Raw genomic sequence first — 19,170 nt, 5'->3', positions numbered from 1 at the left:
ACACGCCACCCGCAAGCACCACCAGCTCATCCGCACCACCAAGAAGAAATCACTGAAGGAACGACTGGACAACAATGCCCACGACAGCAAGGAACTATTCTGCATCGTCAAGGAGTTCTCCAACCCCAGCACCGGCAACAACGACATCACTCGTTCACAAGATCTCTGCGACTCTCTCGCCTCGTTCTTCCACCGCAAGATTGCCGACATCCACAACAGTTTTGGCGCACCATCCATGCACCCTACCATCGAACCAACGCACCCCACCGCCACCCTCCGCACCTGGACCACGGTGACCACCGAAGACACAGCCCGCACGATGAACACCATCCACTCCGGATCTCCAACCGACCCCTGCCCCCACCACTTCTTCAACAAGGCCGACTCCACCATCGCACCCCAACTCCAGGACGTCATCAACACCTCCTTCAACACCGCCACCTTCCCGGAGAGCTGGAAGCATGCCGAGCTTAGCGCCCTACTGAAGAAACCAACAGCGGACCCCACCGACCTCAAAAACTTCCGCCCCATCTCGCTCCTCCCTTTTCCCGCCAAGGTCATCGAGAAGATCGTCAACAGACAGCTTGCCGCCTTCCTCGAGACGAACGGATCCCTCGACCCCTCGCAGTCAGGCTTCAGAGCCAACCACAGCACCAAGACCGCCCTCATTGCAGCCACCGACGACATCCGAGCCCTACTCGACAACGGGGAAACAGCGGCCCTCATCCTCCTGGACCTCTCTGCAGCATTCGACACTGTCTGCCACCGCACCCTAGTCCAACGCCTCAGCAACATCTGCGTCCAAGAGAAGGCACTGGAGTGGATCATCTCGTTCCTCGCCGGAAGAACACAGAGAGTCCGCCTCCCCCCGTTTCGATCCGAGGCCACCGAAGTCATCTGCGGCGTCCCGCAAGGATCATCACTCAGCCCCACCCTCTTCAACGTCTACATGAGACCTCTTGCTGCCATCGCACGCCAACACAACCTCAACATCATCTCCTACGCCGACGACACCCAGCTGATCCTCTCCCTCACCAGAGACCCCGACACCGCCAGAACCAGCCTACACGAAGGGATGAAAGACGTCGCCGAGTGGATGAAGAACAGCCGCCTGAAACAGAACTCAGACAAGACGGAAGTCCTCACCCTGGGACCATCGCCCTCCGCCTGGGACGACTCCTGGTGGCCCCCCGCCCTGGGCACCGCTCCCAAGCCAACAGACCACGCACGCAACCTGGGCTTCATCCTGGACTCCTCCCTCTCGATGACCAGACAAGTCAACGCCGTCTCCTCATCATGCTTTCACACCCTTCGCATGCTTCGCAAGATCTTCCGATGGATCCGGAAACCAGGAAGACAGTCACCCAGGCCCTCATCACCAGCCGTCTGGACTACGGAAACACCCTCTACGCCGGAACCACAGCCAAGCTACAGAAAAGACTCCAACGCATCCAGAACGCCTCCGCCCGACTCATCCTGGACATTCCCCGACGCAGCCACATCTCCGGCCACCTGAGGGACCTGCACTGGCTCCCCGTCAACAAGAGGATCACGTTCAGGCTCCTCACCCACGCACACAAGTCTCTCCACGACCTGGGCCCCAAGTACCTCAACGACCGCCTGACCTTCTACACGCCCACCCGCCAGCTACGGTCTACTAGCCTCGCCCTCGCCTCCATACCACGCATCCGAAGAGCCACCGCCGGAGGCAGATCCTTCTCCTACCTGGCGGCCAAGACATGGAACTCCCTCCCCATCCACCTTCGGCTGACCCAGGACCACCTCGCCTTCAGGAGACAACTCAAGACCTGGCTGTTCGAGCAGTAGCGGACCCCCTCCCCCCAAGCGCCTTGAGACCCTTCCGGGTGAGTAGTGCGCTATATAAGTGTCATGATTGATTGATTGATTGATTGATTTTAGGTAGGCTAGAGACTGGGGCAGAGGAAAACAACATTCTTAATATTTGAAACAGGCAGCTGGGTTGCAGAGGATTGCACTGCCAGGACTAGTCACAACGGTAATGGGATATTGCCCACCTCAGATGGTCGGCTACCACATGACCACAAAGTACAACATTGGGGTATGAGAGGACCATGTCTGGGCAAAACGCGTTGGCTGTCTTCTTATGAAAACCGAGTGCATCTTGAATAAAGACAACTTAAGATCCCAAACAACAACGTGGAATTCCTCGTTTTTGCTTTCTGTACATACTTTATATTTTACCTTGTATATATATTGTCTCTCATACCTCTTTGAAAACAATATTCTATCTGAAATTCAATATGGATTCCACCAAGGCATAGGCACAGTTAAACAAGGTCTAAATCTAACGCGTATTATAGGGAAATAGGGGAGGTGCCATTCATATGGCTTTTATGAACTTCTCCTGTGTTTTCGACACAGTAAGTTGGTAGAAACTGTGGGCCATCTTGGCATCTGCGGGGATAGAGCCTGATAACCTAATATGTGTTTTTGTGATTTAATTGTAATTTTATGTCACATAGATTTCATATTTCTTGGGCCACTGTTTAGACAATCTGTTATTATCATTCTTGAAAAGGTAGTCTTAGGAGTTCACTATATCCTAAGCCAAAGCAATGAAGGGGCTATTCCCACAATGTTCTCAATGTAACCCAGACTGGATTTGGCATGACAAATGCTGACGGCAATGCCCTGTGAAATGAGAGTAACCACTGATGAAGATATTCTCAATCCTCTGTAGAGTAGCTGAGTTGGTGTAACCCCACACCCCTGAGCTGTATGTTCTAACTGACATGCACTTACTACAATATATATTTTTGGTGCCAGTCCCTCATTTCTGGTATAGTCTCTGTCTCACCTGAGATAGAGCACCTCATTGTCTGCAGGAAAAAGCTGCAGTATGTTTGTTTGGTAATTAGGTTACTTAAGACCAGTGTCAAAACACAGTGTGCACTAGTGGGCGATATTGAAGTATAGTCAATCAGACATTCAGTCAGTCTATGCATTACATCCTTTCTTTATGACAACCCTCTGTTGGTGGGGATCTCACTTTACTCATCCCAATCTGGAATGCTAATCTCAGGTACCCCTGGGGTATCCCACATGATTATGTGCTTTTTCTGTGGAGTTTCAATGTGTTCCTCTACTGACCCTAGCATCATCATTGGCACACACGTTTTATTCTTGTAAATATGAAGATGATATGCAAATTATGATATGGTTATTGACGGTACTAGCACACCAAATCACATCTGCTTATTCACCGGATATTCTACAAAAACATTTGCAATCATTCTTGCGAAAGCTGATGTACTTTTCAAGAACACCCATAATCTCTGGTACACGAATATGTATGCTTATATATGCTTGCACAATAGACCAATGTTGAATTGTGGTTTAGAAGGACAGAAATCTGGATGTTGCGATAGATGAGGACCTTCTTTGATTTGACAGGTGGCTCAATTGGTCTTTTGGGTTTCCTTCAGCTCTATCAACTATGCAGTCAGTTCCTCTCAGCTGACAGGAGCAACTTAACCTTGGTGGTGCAGAACGACGATTTTAAGATACTTCATATAATGATACTGTCCCCGTCTTATTGAAGAGAGGATATAATTTAGCTCCCCCTCTTGGTTGACTGCCAGAGGCACAACGCATGCACTTCAACTAGCAATGCACACTGTAGTCTTATTTAGAGTTTGGCAGATGTGAGACATTTTCCTAAAAGCAACCAACTTTACTAATATGTAGTCATGCATTTAACTATACACAAGTCATTGATACAAATGAAGTTGAACAAATAAAGGTAAAAATGTCTATCATAATTAGGCTACATAACCCTACTTTGAACAATTGATAGTTGTATTTACTATATATAAAAACTACCATGTATTTCTTCAAACTTTAAAATATTGTAAGCGATCTATGTGCAGTATTACAACACCCATTTAGTCCAATTTGCATGAAGAAATTACTGAATACTTCATTAATAAATACACAGCAGCGGCTCCTCCGCAATGGCAAAGGAGCGCCACCTCACTGGCTTAGAGCCAGGAACTGAAAAATATAACAATATTTTATTATCGTTTTATTTTTCACGTGCTGGCTGAGCCAGCGTGTGTAAGGAGGGGTGGGGCCGGGTCATGGGAGGGAGGAGTGGAGTGCACTTCTCAGGGCGCATATCCATTTGGCCAACAGTATTAGGCCATCTGTAGGAGGATGGCTTGGTATATGGTGCCCACTTATGTACGTGTAGCACCCTGCACTAATCCAGACAACAACCCTTAGGGTGATGTTAGTGGTATTACGCAACTTTAAAAAGCTCTCTAAGTGGTAGCTGTGGAGAGCAGCCTCCAGGCCTAGTCCTGGAGGAGTCTGAAGCAGCTTGTTTTACCCGCACTTAAACTTATGGTATGACTTAAGTGAAAAAGAAACACACAGTGTAGTTATAAAAAAAATAGGTACTTATTATTAACACTCACTAACACATTGCAGTATCTCCTACCCGGAGATACAAACACAATACACACAATACTTCATCACTAGAATTCGTAAATAGCACAGAAAACAGAGTGGTCTTCAGGGGGAGACCAAACCATATACTAAAATAGTAGAATGCGAACCACAACTTAAGTCAAGGAGGGACCGAGAAGATGTAGAAGAGTCGGAGACCTAAGGAACCAAACTTAGGGTAGTATCTCGGAGCCACAAGGAGGCCGTGTGCAGAGGGGGAACACATCTGTGTACTCAATGGAAGTCTATAGGTAAGTTGAGGTTGCAATTTTACATAAGGACCCTTCCCAGTGGACCCTGAAGAAATCCAGTGGAAGATGGAAGGTTTAAGAGACACCCCACCTGTGGATACCCCAGCAATCAGAATACTTACACCAGGGAAACCAGGTGCCTGGGTGCGAAGTGACGTCGGAAACCGCCGTCGACCACAATGGAGAACTTCAGGAAGATGCAGCTGGCGAGGAAGGTGAAGGTGTCCGGTGGAACCCAGAGGTGGATTCAAGATGAGAGGTACCTGCAAGTTGCAGCTGTACAGAGCAGGCGATGCTGAGGAAGACCAGGAGCCGTTCACGAGCTGTCCCACATGGGATGTTGAGAGCAAAGTGGTCAGGGGTACCACGCGGCAAGAGATGCAGTGGAGGAAAAAGGTGCAGTGTTGGAACCAGCAAGGTCCAAGTGACAAACCACATGCAGATAAGGCAGAGCAGGCCCTGATCAAGAAGGGGAGCCCACTGGAATCAAAGAAGATCCTCAAGTGGACACACAGGCCGAAGGCACAGGAGTGGCAAGAGGACCTCGAGCAGCTCACCAAAGGATGAAGGCCCACGGTGCAAGGGATGCGGTGCAGACGAAGATCTTGGTTACAGGAGATGCCTGAGGCTGGAACTTCTTGGAGCCTAAAGATCTCTGGAGGGGAGAGTCAACAAGCCTGGGCAACGGCAAGTTAATGCAGTGCAAAGGGGTACTGCTCCAGTGGTTCCAATGAGGGATACTGGCCTCCAGCTTGCTAGGTAGACAGATTAGGCCTTGAGGGAGTAGCATAACCACCACCTGTATTGCTGAGCCTTTTAGAGTCTGTAGGAGCTGACAGGATCCCTATTGTTCTGCCTTCCTCTGCTCGAGCCTGGCTCAACAGCAAGAGGGCAAAATCGTGTCTCTGGTTGACAGCAGCCATAATTTGTAGTCAAGGTCTAGAAGACTGGTACTGTGAGCATTGAGGGCCTCCCGGACGAGCTTTACAGTGCATGGAATCATACCCCCATACTGTAACAGTGTGGGGGTATGATTACAACATGTTTGATACCAAACATGACAGGGTTCTTTACAGCCAGTTTAGAGATGGTCATTGCGTAATGACGCATGGCCACTCAATATATCGTAAAGGCTGATGCACTTACGACCAAGGAGAATGGACTCTGTGGATTGTAGGGGTGTCCTGCTCATGCAGGGGCACCATCACACTTAGAACCGAGCACCCTGACGTCTGGATTGAAAGGCCTAACTTAGGGGTGACTTATAGTGTTTTTTAAGTGCAGTGACCTCAGATATAGGGAAACCTATATCTGTCATAACTGGTGCTGGCACCAACTTACACAGGCTGCAATGGCAGGCCTGTAGTTACAATTTGAATGGTCTCTCATGGGTGGGATAATACATGTTTTAGCCCATGGAAGGCCCCTGGGGTAGCTATGCCCTGGATACCTTAGTATCATATAGCAGGGATTTACAAGGTAACCCCAGCACGAAATCTAAAGTGTACCTAAGTACTCACCATGTCCAATTTAGGGAAGCAACACAGAATATGGGCTCCTGATTAGCAGGATACCAGTCAGACTAGTCAATAAAACATTGCAACACCAGGTACAAAGTGAGGGTAACCATGCAGAAGGATCTACCTTCCTGCACCGTCCAAACAGACATGCACAATTAGGTTTCTCCAGCACAGCCAGGTTGGAGAAATAGCAGACTCCATGTGCCTGAGTGGAGGGTCAAACCAGCCTGCTCAGGAAAATCCCCATGCTGTTCTCATAGCATGGGAGCAGCATGAGGTTTGCACAGGGAGTCTTTGATGCTGCCCCAGTGTCTGCTGGGAACAGGAAGAAGAAGAACACAGAGGCACGATGCAGGAGGCAGCCGGCAGATTAAGGTTAGTCTTTTTTTTAATTATTAACCCCCAACCCCCTCCCCCGCACACCCTCCACATGCCTTTCTGCTTCTTGTTTGTGTAAGCTGCCACTGTAAAAACATGGCGTGTAAGATGCCCGAGTGAATCCATCTTTTCTTCTTACCAGGTTGAGTAGCAGCCCGAAGTGCATTTGGCAAACGATTTACTTTTCTCATAATTTCTTTCCAGGATTTATCGACCTGCAAGAACATCTTGGCTTCTGCTGGCAACTGTCTCTGAATATCTGGAGCACTGAAAATGCTTTCCAAGTAAAGCCAGTTTCTCTGACATGTCAACCATTCCTCCTACGGACAAAACCATTTTGTCATTAGCAAAACAAATCGCACAGACATAATGACAGTGCAATGCTGCAAGTTTTTTAAGGATCTAGTTTTCAATTGATAACAGAATTTAAGGAAAATGTACTGCAAACTGAGGAAAACATTTCACCGTGATCTGAGTATACTTCTAGCTTCCTCATTTGTTTTAGATCCTACATGAATTACACTAGCTTCTAACTTTATGGGCATGCTTAAGGACGGTAATCAAAAAATGTGTTATTACTGTGTAGATGGCAGAATGCAAACAAATGAATGGTGTAGTCTCCTCTAGCTCACACATTGGGTATGTCATGTGTCGATGCTGATGTCACCTGAAATACCAGCGGACCAGCACCTCAATCCAAGGCAACATCTATGGCACAATTTCATATAAAGGACTCCCATGCAATGTATAGCATTCTTAAGCAGGAAAGAGGAAATAAAGAACAAGTTACTTACCTTCGGTTACGCATTATCTGGTAAAGACTCAATATTGCAGATTCCTTACCTTTGAATTTCCCAGGCATCAGGCTGCATCCGGAAACTTTTTGCTGAGCAGTACTCCTTGTGCGTGCCGTCGGGTGGCTCCATTCGGCTCCGCATGAAGTAATCGAGAGAGTTGGTTATGATGTGACCGTTCCTATATAGGCACCACCCAGGCACACGGACGTCAGTACTTTTTGTTTTTTCTACACCAAAAGCGCAGTCATGAAGTAACTGACATAGTTGTGTGCAAAACTAGGGCCCTGAAAGGGGGAGTAATCCTAGCCCTACAATAGTAGTACGCAATGTGGGGATGCATGGTTGGAGATGTAAGGAATCTGCAGCTAGATACAGTCTCTACCAAATAATGCATTACCGAAGGTAAATAACTTGCTCATTTGATAGAGACTTCTAGCTGCAGATTCCTTACCTTGGAATTAGATACCCAAGCCATACCATCCGGGTGGTGGGCTGTGGACCAACACCTTAACCAGAAAGTCCTGCAGGACCGAGAGGGCAAAATGCCCATCTCTGCGAATCTGACCATCCAGGCAGTTATGTATTGCAATCATGTGCAAAGATGCCCATGTTGCTGCCTGACAGATGTCCAGGACTGGGACACCTGAGCCAAGGCCGTAGTCAAAGGCTTTCCCCAGGGGAAATGGGCCCTTAATCCCTCAGTGGGCTGCTTCTTTGCCAGGGCATAACAGATCTTAATGCAGAGAACAACCCAGCAAGATATGGTCCTTTTCTGCAATGCCATTCCCTTCTTTGCTTCCATGTATCGTCTTAGTGGAGGGCTGGCTGGCTGTCAAAATAATATGACAAACTTCGGGAGGAAGGTCAAAAGCTATCAACTGCTGATGCTCAATCTCCACGCATGGAAGCACAGAGTTGATAGGTTCGGTGGAGGACCTTCCGCTGCTGCTACAACAGAAGATCCTCCCGAAGGGACAGACTGATCGGAGGATAGCTGCTCATTTTCAGAAGCTCTAGATACCAGATTCTCCTCGCCCAGTCCGGAGCCACAAGGATGACTGACTTTCTTCAGAACCCTGGGCATGAGTGGAGACGGGGAAAGGTATACAGCAGGCCTGAGCTCCACGTCCAACAAAAAGTGTCGCCGAGCAATAGCCGCCTTGGAAACTAAGGCACACAGTATTTCTGACACTGGGCGTTCTCTTTGGAGGCGAACACATCTAACCAAGGTTCTTCCCACTGATGAAAGAGACCTTGCACCACCTCCGACAAGAGACGCCATTCATGATCCACTAGGCATCGACGTCTGAGTTCTTCCGACCTGGTGTTCAGAATACCTGCCAGGTGTTGAACCACCAGGGTTATGCCCTGCTGTTCCAGCCATGTTCAGAGACAGAGGGCCTCTCAACAAAGGGTCCACAACCCATCCCTGCCCTGTTTGTTGCAGTAACACATGGTGGTGGTGTTGTCTGTGAACACTTCCACTAACTTCCCCTTGACATAGGGTAGAAATGCTTTCAATGCCAATCGAATCGCTCGGAGCTACAACAGATTTATGTGGAGCCCCTACTCTGCTGGAGACCAGTGTCCCCTGATCTCCACCTCTCCTCTCAGGCCGCCCCACCCCAGAAGTGACGAATCTGTCACAACTGTGAGTTCTGGTTGGGGAAATAAGAGGGGTCTGCCGTTGGCCCAATCACAATTCGTCAACTACCACTGCAGATCTCATGCAGTTCCTTCCGAGATCTGGACCATGTGGTGGGATTTACTCGATGTTGCGCCCACTGGAACTTCTGGTCCCACTCCAGAGCCTGCATACACCACCAGGCATGCTTTACCATCAGGATGCAGGAGGCCATGAGGCCCAACAGCTTCAGAGTTAGTCTCACTGAAATCCAAGATAGAGGCTGAAACATCGGAATCATAACCTGAATATCCTGGACTCACTGCTCGGGAAGATAGGCCCGAAACTGCACTGTGTCCAGACCAGCTCAGATGAAAGGGAGAATCTGAGAAGGAGTCAGGTGTGACTTTGGCACATTTATAGAGAACCCCAGCAAATGCTGTAGTCCACCACAGGCTGAAGGTGGGAGACATCAGCCTGGGGTGAGGACGCCTTCAATAGCCATTCATCAAGGTAGGGGAAGACTGACACCCCTAACCTGCTCAGATGAGCTGCGACCACCGCCATCACCTTGGTGAACACCCGAGGGGCAGTGATAAGACCGAAGGGGAGCATGGTAAACTGAAAGTGCCATTGGTCTACCTTGAACCACAGGTAGCGCCTGTGGCCCGGCAGGAAGGGGATATAAAAATACGCATCCTGCAGGTCCAACGCTACCATCCAGTCTAGGGCAGGCAAGACCTAAGCTAGAGTGAGCATCTTGAATTTCTCTTCCTTGAAGAAGACATTGACAGTCCGAAGATCTAAAATGGACCACAACTCTTTGTTCTTCGGTATCAGAAAGTAGCGAGAATAATAACCACTGCCTACTTCTGAAACCAGGACCCTTTCTTTAGCTCCCTGGCCAAGAGAGCTATAACTTCCTCCTGGAGCAATTTCAAATGATCTTCTGTCGGCCTTTTCTGATTTGGCAGAATGGGAGGAGAAAAAGAAAGGGAAGGCAGAAAATCGCCCTCCTGCTGTAGTGTAGTTCCCATATTCCCAATAGGCTCTGTGCATTGCAATAATATATCCTATAGAATTGACGTAGGACTTAGGTCGACTAGGTCTCTATCGAATATATTAGACATAATTGTGAGTGTCAGCTAGCTCAGAGGTCACTAGAAACTTTCTCGAATGAACAAGAAGGGATTAGTTTCTGACAACCGCATAAACATGACAACTTTGTTTCCCCAAGAATAAAAACGTATCTTCAGGGTCGTGGAAACAATAGATAAGTATTTCACTCAGTCAATCGTGCATGCTTTGTTTCATCAAAGGTGCAGAGAAATAGAGAGATGGGCGTTTTCAATAAAAAGGTATTTATTGAACCGTCTTCTTTCTCATTCAGATTAAATGAACTGCTACAATCGTGATACTGGCTGTCAAGTATAATGCGTACAGCACAAAGAGTATTATGAAATAATACTGTAAAAGCATGGTATGATTTCTAAGCCATAAAATACATACATAAATAACAATGACTAAAAAGGTACTCAACTGGTGCTTCTAAAATACGCCTACCCCGATGTACCTAACCTGGGTCTAGTACGAGGGAAGAAGTAAGTGTGGTGTAGCATAGGTTTAATATTTTTTTGCCAAGAGTCTATCCAAGATTTCTCTTAGGGTCTAATCAGCTCCGTACCTTGGTTTTAGAATGAAGGAGGTCTGATATCTCTCTCTCTCAGGACTCGATTTCCCAACACCCCGCAAGGGGAGTTTGGAAACACTGGAGCTGGATTTCTCGGCAAGAGAAAAGACAGCATCTCTCTCAGTGCGTCTGCTGGAGGGTTGACACTTCGGCACTTGCTGCGGCTAGCTGTGTCGGGTGGTAGATAGTCGAACTGCTCCAAACCACTGTGTGTTTGCTAAGGCAAGTGTGGGCATATTTATACCTTGAAGGTGCCAAGTTTGACGTAAGGTTGGACATAATAATGTCATCAAAGACTCACAGTTCTTTGAAAACTCCATGAATTCTTGGACAACTCAATATTTAAGCAAGGGGAAGTCCCTGACTGCTGAAGGCGAGTTCTTCCAAGAAATTGTTGTGGATTTTCGGAACTAGTGGAAGTAGCCATGCCGTATTTGGACTGCATGGGCTAAGTCTAAATATGGTTATGATTTCTATGCCTATATAAGGACAAGGTGATTTATACCTATATAAGGGCATGAATCAGGAAAATTACACTATGGTCCTAAAATGCTATACAACACCCACTCCACTTTATTATGTTTGACATTATTAAATCATAAGCATTTAAAACATATCTAAAGCATGTGCTTACAATCCCACCCAAAATACATAAAATGCACTTGAAATGGTTGTACACGAAAAATTAGCTTTTGTGCTGCACGCATTTGTAAAGGCAATAGTTTCATTCAAACAATATAGTATGATATTTGCAATGCTAACCAAATGAATCACGAAATTACATTTATGAAATGGCTCTTAATACAGAAGAAAGGGTCGAGACCATTCCATAGCAGAATATATAAACTGTTTTTGGTTGTGGACAAGATCAAATATTGTCTCTAGGAAGTATTCAAAGAATTCTTATTCTCTAGGAATAGTTCTACTTTAAGCAGATTACTTTGTGCCCAAAAAACAAGTTAAATCAAATTGTAGAAAAAATAGAGTTCCAAAGTTAGAAGTGTCGTTTTGAAAAGTGAAGGTCGAATTCAGAATTCATAGAACGATGTGTGCAAATTTCAAAAGTTATTCTCGTTGTCAGGAGAAAACATTCAATCTTCTAAGCTGGCAAAGAAATCGCCTACCACAGTAGGTGAAAGTGAAAGTTGGACCACTTCATTAAGTAGATCAATCGTACACAGATGAGAAGCATCGCCGTCAGCGTCAACCGCATTAGCAATGTTTGCAGTAGATGGTACCTGTGTGCCTGTTGGTCCACGTATCTCACCCTCAGCTGGAATTGCCGGTGAGACCTCAATGAACACCGTCATCAGGTTTGGTAGCCGTTGGGGACAACACGATGCATGAGCACTTACCGAACCAAGCAATGCGGCAACATCCGTTGGCAGTGCTGATGGAAGTGTTAGACAGAAATCCAACACGCCTTCCTCTTCACAAAGCAGGCATCGTAGAACAGGTAAGATGCAATCTTGCCAGATTGGTCTGAACGAAAGGAACCATGTGGTATTCAGATCTCTCAAACGTGCCAAGCCAAGAATCTGTGTAATTAGGTCACGATACTGCATAGCCAGGAGAGCGTTCTCCATGGTAATCTAGGTATCGCTGGTGACTGGACTTGCCATATCGTAGCAGAAGGAATAAAAATAGTATCCCTGCTACGAGTCCCAAGATGAGAGGCATGCCGCCGAACACAGAGTGCACGAAGTTTGGAAAAATGCCTAGGACTGCTTCAAAGGGTGCTAACAGTCCCGAAAAAATCATCTTAAATACATGTACAATACCACTGGAATCAGACATGTTTAAGATATGACCTAACTTTCCAGCAAAATGTAATGGGCAGTTTGTTGATAATAGGGCATGTATCTCTGCAGAGGACCTTGCAACTTGCAATATCATACGTCTCTTTGGACGAGGTCAGTGCCACAGTTTTTTGTAAAAGAATGGCTTTCATTCTGCTTAAAGTATCAATTTGTATAGAAGAGATGTTCAGTGAAGGCCATAGAGGCGACTCCCCGTCTGTCTTACTTTTTGGAAACAATACTTGCATACAACAAGTGACCCTAACTGACACAGCTACGAGATAGACCTTTCCTGGCAACATGCCACAACAGCGTGATCATTCAACATTATGTAGCTTCCATTCGAAAGCTGCCTAAAAATTGGATCTATCACTGCACCCGGAGAACCTTGCAGGTGACAAGATAAGTTGTTTGAAAAACCCTCGCAGGCTCCATGTAAATTAATACCTTGAGATAAAAGTGTACCGCTCAGTGAGTTTTTGCAATTTTCACCACTAAGAAATACTTCCTTGCCCCCACTCCAACATTTGTCTGTGTATGGTAATTCGCAGGTCGACTTTATGTATTCTTTACCCAACTTTTCATACAGGCCTGCTGGTATATGTTTCAAGCAATACTGAAACTGGAAAATCGTCACTGGCAAGCTGATGGTGCCATGTATTATCCATTCAATGGCTGGTTTCTCAGAAACAGTTAATGGTAATCTTTCCAATTTTGCTATGCTCAGCACTGTATAGTCTGCTCCCCTCTGTGCCAAAGAGATTTGTTTATCTGTAAGGTTAAATCCAGTAAACAATGACGTGGTGTTGATTAGACGCCAAGGCACATAGCCTGAATGGAGATTTTGTAACATCCAGCCTAGTAGCATTATAGAACGTAATTGCGACTGGCCATGTTGTAACATGTGCAAGTCTCCTGTTCCATTATGTCTATGGCAGAGGATACGATACTGTCCAAAGAATAAATTCTGGATGACAGAGTCGTTAACCCATTGTCAACTACAGAGAGAGCTTTCTCTAAATGAATACGATCAATTTCTCGTATTCGGTCTGCAGTTTCCATTTGCATGACTTTCCATGCTTCATTATAAGCAGCGTATATACCGGCGTATATGAAACATTTATGACGTGGTTTACGAGGTCCTAGTAAGAAGTCTCTCAGATCAACGCCATCTTTAAGTAAAGTTAGGTGTTGTTTTATATCTGGAAGTGTAGATTTCTGTAGCCACTCAAGGCATAGTTTTCCTACTCTATAAGTTGTTATTATCCCTGGATGTTGTCTCTGGACATATCTTGGATCTGGACTAGTTACTGTAAACCCTTGTGTCTTGATCAGGAATCGATCTTGACAGTTATTTGTGTCTGTGGGCCAGATTAACCATTTTTTCCAATCAGGAGTAGTTATGTTTTGTTGTAAAATATAGTTTACGTCTACCTCCTCATCTGTAGTTCTATTACTATCAGGTGTGGGTTTAGATATGGACGGTTGATTTAAATCTTTTATCTTAGCTATGCCAAGACAAGATGTTTGTTGAACAGTATCATTCAAAAACTTAATTTGTAAAGGGATGATGCAAGCTCTGAATAAAACTCCTAATCCCTGCACCTGCCAGTCTTTTGTGCCGTAGACAGTTTTTGTCTCGATGTTGTCTTTCCAAAAGTCAAAACCTAATGTAGAAAGCTGAGCATAAAAGGCCGCAGAATAAATTTGCTTTGTATTGGTCAACATACTTTTCATTCCTGTCTTATTAACATTTCTAAAGTAAAATGTTTCTGGATTTGTGACATTAAAACCTGAGAAGTATGGACATTTTTCATAGAATGTTTTTGAGCTACCCTTTGGTGGCGTTGGACAATGTTCCCATTGATTATAAGTATAAACATTTCTAGGGTTTGCAGATTTGTGCAAATAATGATGACCATGATGATTAAAACAATACATTTGTTCATAATCTGATGAACCTTCTAAGTATTTATGTTTTGTACATTTTGCTGATATTTCTAAATCTGTCATCATGTTATTAACAGTCTCAAAGTCCCAATCATCATAAAATGTGCTGGATGAAACAAAGTCACTCAAAGAAACCTTAAATTGATGTGGAATCTTCAACAGCTCTACTGGACCATAAATATCATAATCAGTTCTGTCCCATGCTATACCACCAGGTATAGGAACGGCTGTGATGTTTACTGATGACAAGTCTCTTTGTTCAGGATGAGATGATTTGTGTGGCTTCAGGAGCAAGTTGATATTCTTACTTGCTGTGTCCATTTTACTATATTTTCCATCTATCAGTTTTCCCAAACTTAAAACAAGAATGAGCCAAAGTAGGAGAAAAATTACACCTAACACAATCCAAAATTCAACCCATGGTGAAACCAGATATGTATTCTCAAGTTGATGAAAGAGGTCTGTTATTTTTTCTTTAAAGGTTTTATTTGCTGGCGTCGTTCCAGGCTCACTGAGATCCTCAGAAAACGTATCAAAGTTGATGAAATAGCCAGAGGCAGTTCTGTCAATTGTTGGAATTGCATCCGGATTACTTGAAATCGCAGGAGCTGCTTCATTCCTTGTCATATTAGTATAGTCAGGTGCTATCTCATTGTAGACAGGAGTGTCTTGACGAACTGTTATTTGGGTCTCAAGTGGCACAAGTTCCATGGCTTTATTGCATAGTCCTTCTTTTCTTACTGTCGGTTTCTCAAAGGTGATGAGTCTCTCAGTTTAAACCTCTTGGATTGTAGCAAGATTTGGTAGTCTGCTACATCTTTAAAGTCTACTGGGCCTACTACTTATTATCGGCCACATGATGTGGTTTTACCAGGTCGATAGATACGGATCAGTGATGTCATTTGAGATGTCATCAGTGATGTCATGAGTGATGTCACTGACCATGTCATGAGTGATGTAATATGTGATGTCATCAGGAGTGCATTGCGGGCGCGTGAGTTAGAGTTAGCTGAACTAACTATAACGGGGGAATTTCAATGGTTTTGTATGAGTAAAATGTCCAGCTAACTATGAGATGTCATCAGTGATGTCATCAGTGATGTCATTTGAGATGTCATCAGTGATGTCATCAGTGATGTCACTGACCATGTCATGAATGATGTAATATGTGACATCATCAGCAGTGGATTGCGGGTGCGCGATATATAGTTAGTGCAACTAACTATATATGGAATTTCATTGGTTTTATGTCAATAAAATGTCCAGCTAACTATATATGGTCTCTAACCTATGGTTTTTTCAGTGAATTTTCAAGGTTTTGTAAATGCAAATTCCTAACTATATATGGTCTATAACCTATGGTTTTTTCAGTGAATTTCATTGTTTTTTTAAAAGCTAATGTCTATAGCTGTAAAATATATTCTTTATTACGTGACGTATCACGTAGCCACGTGCCTCATGACGCGTCGCATAACCGTGACGTATCGGCTCTGCAGCGCAAACAAAACCCGTAACGTAAGCGTGCCGGAGCACGCTTACAGATATATATATATTTTTTAACCTTAATTAGACAAAATCCACACGTGCACATATCTTGAGGCCTTGCAAAGGCACATCAAACAAACAGTCCCTACAATTTTGCCAAGTTTGCTGGAAATCTATTCCCTTAATTTTTTTTTACTGTTTCTCTTGGTTTTCCCCTTGTTACGCTTACCGGGACGCTACCCGGTACGCGAACCGGACGCTCCAAAAACACAAGATGGCGGACTCCCGTTACGCTGCCGGTTAGCTGCCCGGTTCGCGTACCGGGAAGCGCCTCTACCGCGAAAAATCGCGGGGGACTTTAATATCCCCCTCATCAATCCTAGGGGGTCAGGAGGGGTTTACCTTGCCCCCTTTCCTTCATTTCCCCCTTCTTTTTTCACCACATCTTGTCTCTCGAACCTACCGAGAGACAAGATGGCGGCCGCTCCGGACTGTTTACAATGTTGACAGCTACGTTGCCGGTTAGCTGCCCGGTTAGCTGCCCGGTGAGCTGCCCAGTGAGCTGCCCAGTGAGCGTACCGGGACGCGCCTCTACGGCGTAAAATCGCAAAAAAATATTTTTTTTTATTTTTTGCCCCGCGGGGCACTTTAATATCCCCCTCATCAATCCTAGGGGGTCAGGAGTGGTCTACCTTGCCCCCTTTCCTTCATTTCCCCCTTCGTTTTTCACCACATCTTGTCTCTCGATCGTACCGAGAGACAAGATGGCCCCGCTCCGGACTGTTTAGAATGTTGACAGACACCGGAGAGCCAATCAGCTTCGCTTCGCGAAGTTCCGTTACGCGTCAGGTACGCGAACCGGGGCGCTAACCGGAGCGCTGTCACAGATATATATATTTTTTTAAACGTTAATTTCTCAAAATCCACTGGAGCACATATATTGAGACATAGCAAAGGCACGTCGGGCAAACCATATCTACAATTTTGCCAAGTTTCATGTAAATCTATTCAGCCGTTCGAGCTAAAAGTGAGTCCAACCGCCCTATGGAAAAATGAATGGGAAAAATGCGTTTTGAGACCCCCCTTTTTTCTCGGCCCCCAAATTTTCAGGGGCTGCTCAGAAACAAAATGTGCCATTTTCCTGAAAATTACAGCCAATTCCGTCCACAAACGCCAAAGTTATTAGACATAGAATTTTCAGAAATTCCATAGAGAAAAAATCCTAACTATATATACCCACTGGCTATCGCCAGTAGGTAATATACATATATAAACATATATAATCTGCATATCTATATAAATATAAATGCATGCATACATATACATATATGCATACATATGCATGTTATTTACATGAAAGTTTTAAAAACACTAATAAAAGCAAAGCTAAAAAGCCACCTCATTACAAACAGAATGGCTTTAACTTAAACGAGGGCGAGATCTATTGCATTTTCAATGCTTGTTTACTTTGGTTCTATCAAGAAGGCATTCAGATGTGTCACACATTTGCCATAAATTCTGAATGTTAGCACTCTAGTTGCTCATTAGATCACTGTAGTAAAGCTAGTGCTCACCAGGGAAGTCTGCTGCTAATCATGGTTTGCAGCCATTTTCCCGCATTTTTTATCCCGCAGACTTTCAGTCCGCATACCATTATCCCGCAAGGTCATTGACCTCGCATACCATTATCCCGCATTTTTTCAAAACGCATGTGCATTTATCGCGCATGCCTTTACAAAGAATTACGTTTTAAAGGCATGTATGGTAAATGCATTTGCGTTGTGAAAACCACGATGACGAGAGAGGTAAGTGGGTTTGTGTTAATTTTTTCGTGGGTTAGTGATTGTGTAGTGTAGTGTAGTGTTGTGTAGTGTAGTGTTGTGTTAGTGTAGTGTAGAGTTGTGGTGGTTGTTTAGTGTAGGGTCATGCTGGGGGTAGTGTTTTAGGGTTTAGGGTTGTGTTGTAGTGTTTGCATAGTGTAGGGTCATGCTGGGGGTAGTGTTTTAGGGTTTAGGGTAGTGTTGTACTGTTTGCGTAGTGTAGGGTCTTGCTGGGGGTAGTGGTTTAGGGTTTAGGGTTGTGTTGTAGTGTTTGCGTAGTGTAGGGTCATGCTGGGGCTAGTGTTTTAGGGTTTAGGGTAGTGTTGTAGTGTTTGCGTAGTGTAGGGTCATGCTGGGCGTAGTGTTTTAGGGTTTAGGATAGTGTTGTAGTGTTTGCGTAGTGTAGGGTCATGCTGGGGGTAGTGTTTTAGGGTTTTGGGTAGTGTTGTAGTGTTTGCGTAGTGTAGGGTCATGCTGGGGTGCAGTATTTTAGGGTTTAGGGTAGTGTTGTGGTGTTTGCGTAGTGTAGGGTCATGCTGGGGGTAGTGTTTTAGGGTTTTGGGTAGTGTTGTAGTGTTTGCGTAGTGTAGGGTCATGCTGGGGGTAGTGTTTTAGGGTTTTGGGCAGTGTTGTAGTGTTTGCGTAGTGTAGGGTCATGCTGGGGTGTAGTGTTTTAGGGTTTTGGGTAGTGTTGTAGTGTTTGCGTAGTGTAGGGTCATGCTGGGGTGTAGTGTTTTAGGGTTTTGGGTAGTGTTGTAGTGTTTGCGTAGTGTAGGGTCATGCTGGGGGTAGTGTTTTAGGGTTTTGGGTAGTGTTGTAGTGTTTGCGTAGTGTAGGGTCATGCTGGGGGTAGTGTTTTAGGGTTTTGGGTAGTGTTGTAGTGTTTGCGTAGTGTAGGGTCATGCTGGGGGGTAGTGTTTTAGGGTTTTGGGTAGTGTTGTAGTGTTTGCGTAGTGTAGGGTCATGCTGGGGGTAGTGTTTTAGGGTTTTGGGTAGTGTTGTAGTTTTTGCGTAGTGTAGGGTCATGCTGGGGGTAGTGTTTTAGGGTTTAGGGTAGTGTTGTAGTGTTTGCGTAGTGTAGGGTCATGCTGGGGGTAGTGTTTTAGGGTTTAGGGTAGTGTTGTAGTGTTTGCGTAGTGTAGGGTCATGCTGGGGGTAGTGTTTTAGGGTTTAGGGTAGTGTTGTAGTGTTTGCGTAGTGTAGGGTCATGCTGGGGGTAGTGTTTTAGGGTTTAGGGTAGTGTTGTAGTGTTTGCGTAGTGTAGGGTCATGCTGGGGGTAGTGTTTTAGGGTTTAGGGTAGTGTTGTAGTGTTTGCGTAGTGTAGGGTCATGCTGGGGTGTAGTGTTTTAGGGTTTTGAGTAGTG

At 45.2% G+C, this 19,170-nt stretch overlaps 1 protein-coding gene across 1 annotated transcript in view; it reads right to left on the bottom strand.

Moving 5' to 3' along the window:
• The window catches only part of LOC144820261 (dynein axonemal heavy chain 6-like), a 1,187,310-nt gene that overhangs the window by 566,627 nt on the left and 601,513 nt on the right, over positions 1-19,170 (bottom strand). Inside the window, exon 22 of the mRNA XM_078677850.1 lies at positions 6,780-6,960. Coding sequence (XP_078533976.1) covers positions 6,780-6,960 — 181 coding nt within the window. The remainder of the gene's footprint in view (positions 1-6,779; positions 6,961-19,170) is intronic.

This window comes from Lissotriton helveticus, chromosome 2_1 (assembly GCF_964261635.1).
Source record: "Lissotriton helveticus chromosome 2_1, aLisHel1.1, whole genome shotgun sequence".
Lineage (NCBI taxonomy): Eukaryota > Metazoa > Chordata > Amphibia > Caudata > Salamandridae > Lissotriton > Lissotriton helveticus.
Note: the sequence above shows the minus strand (reverse complement) of the source record. Positions and strands in the feature narration are given on the sequence as shown.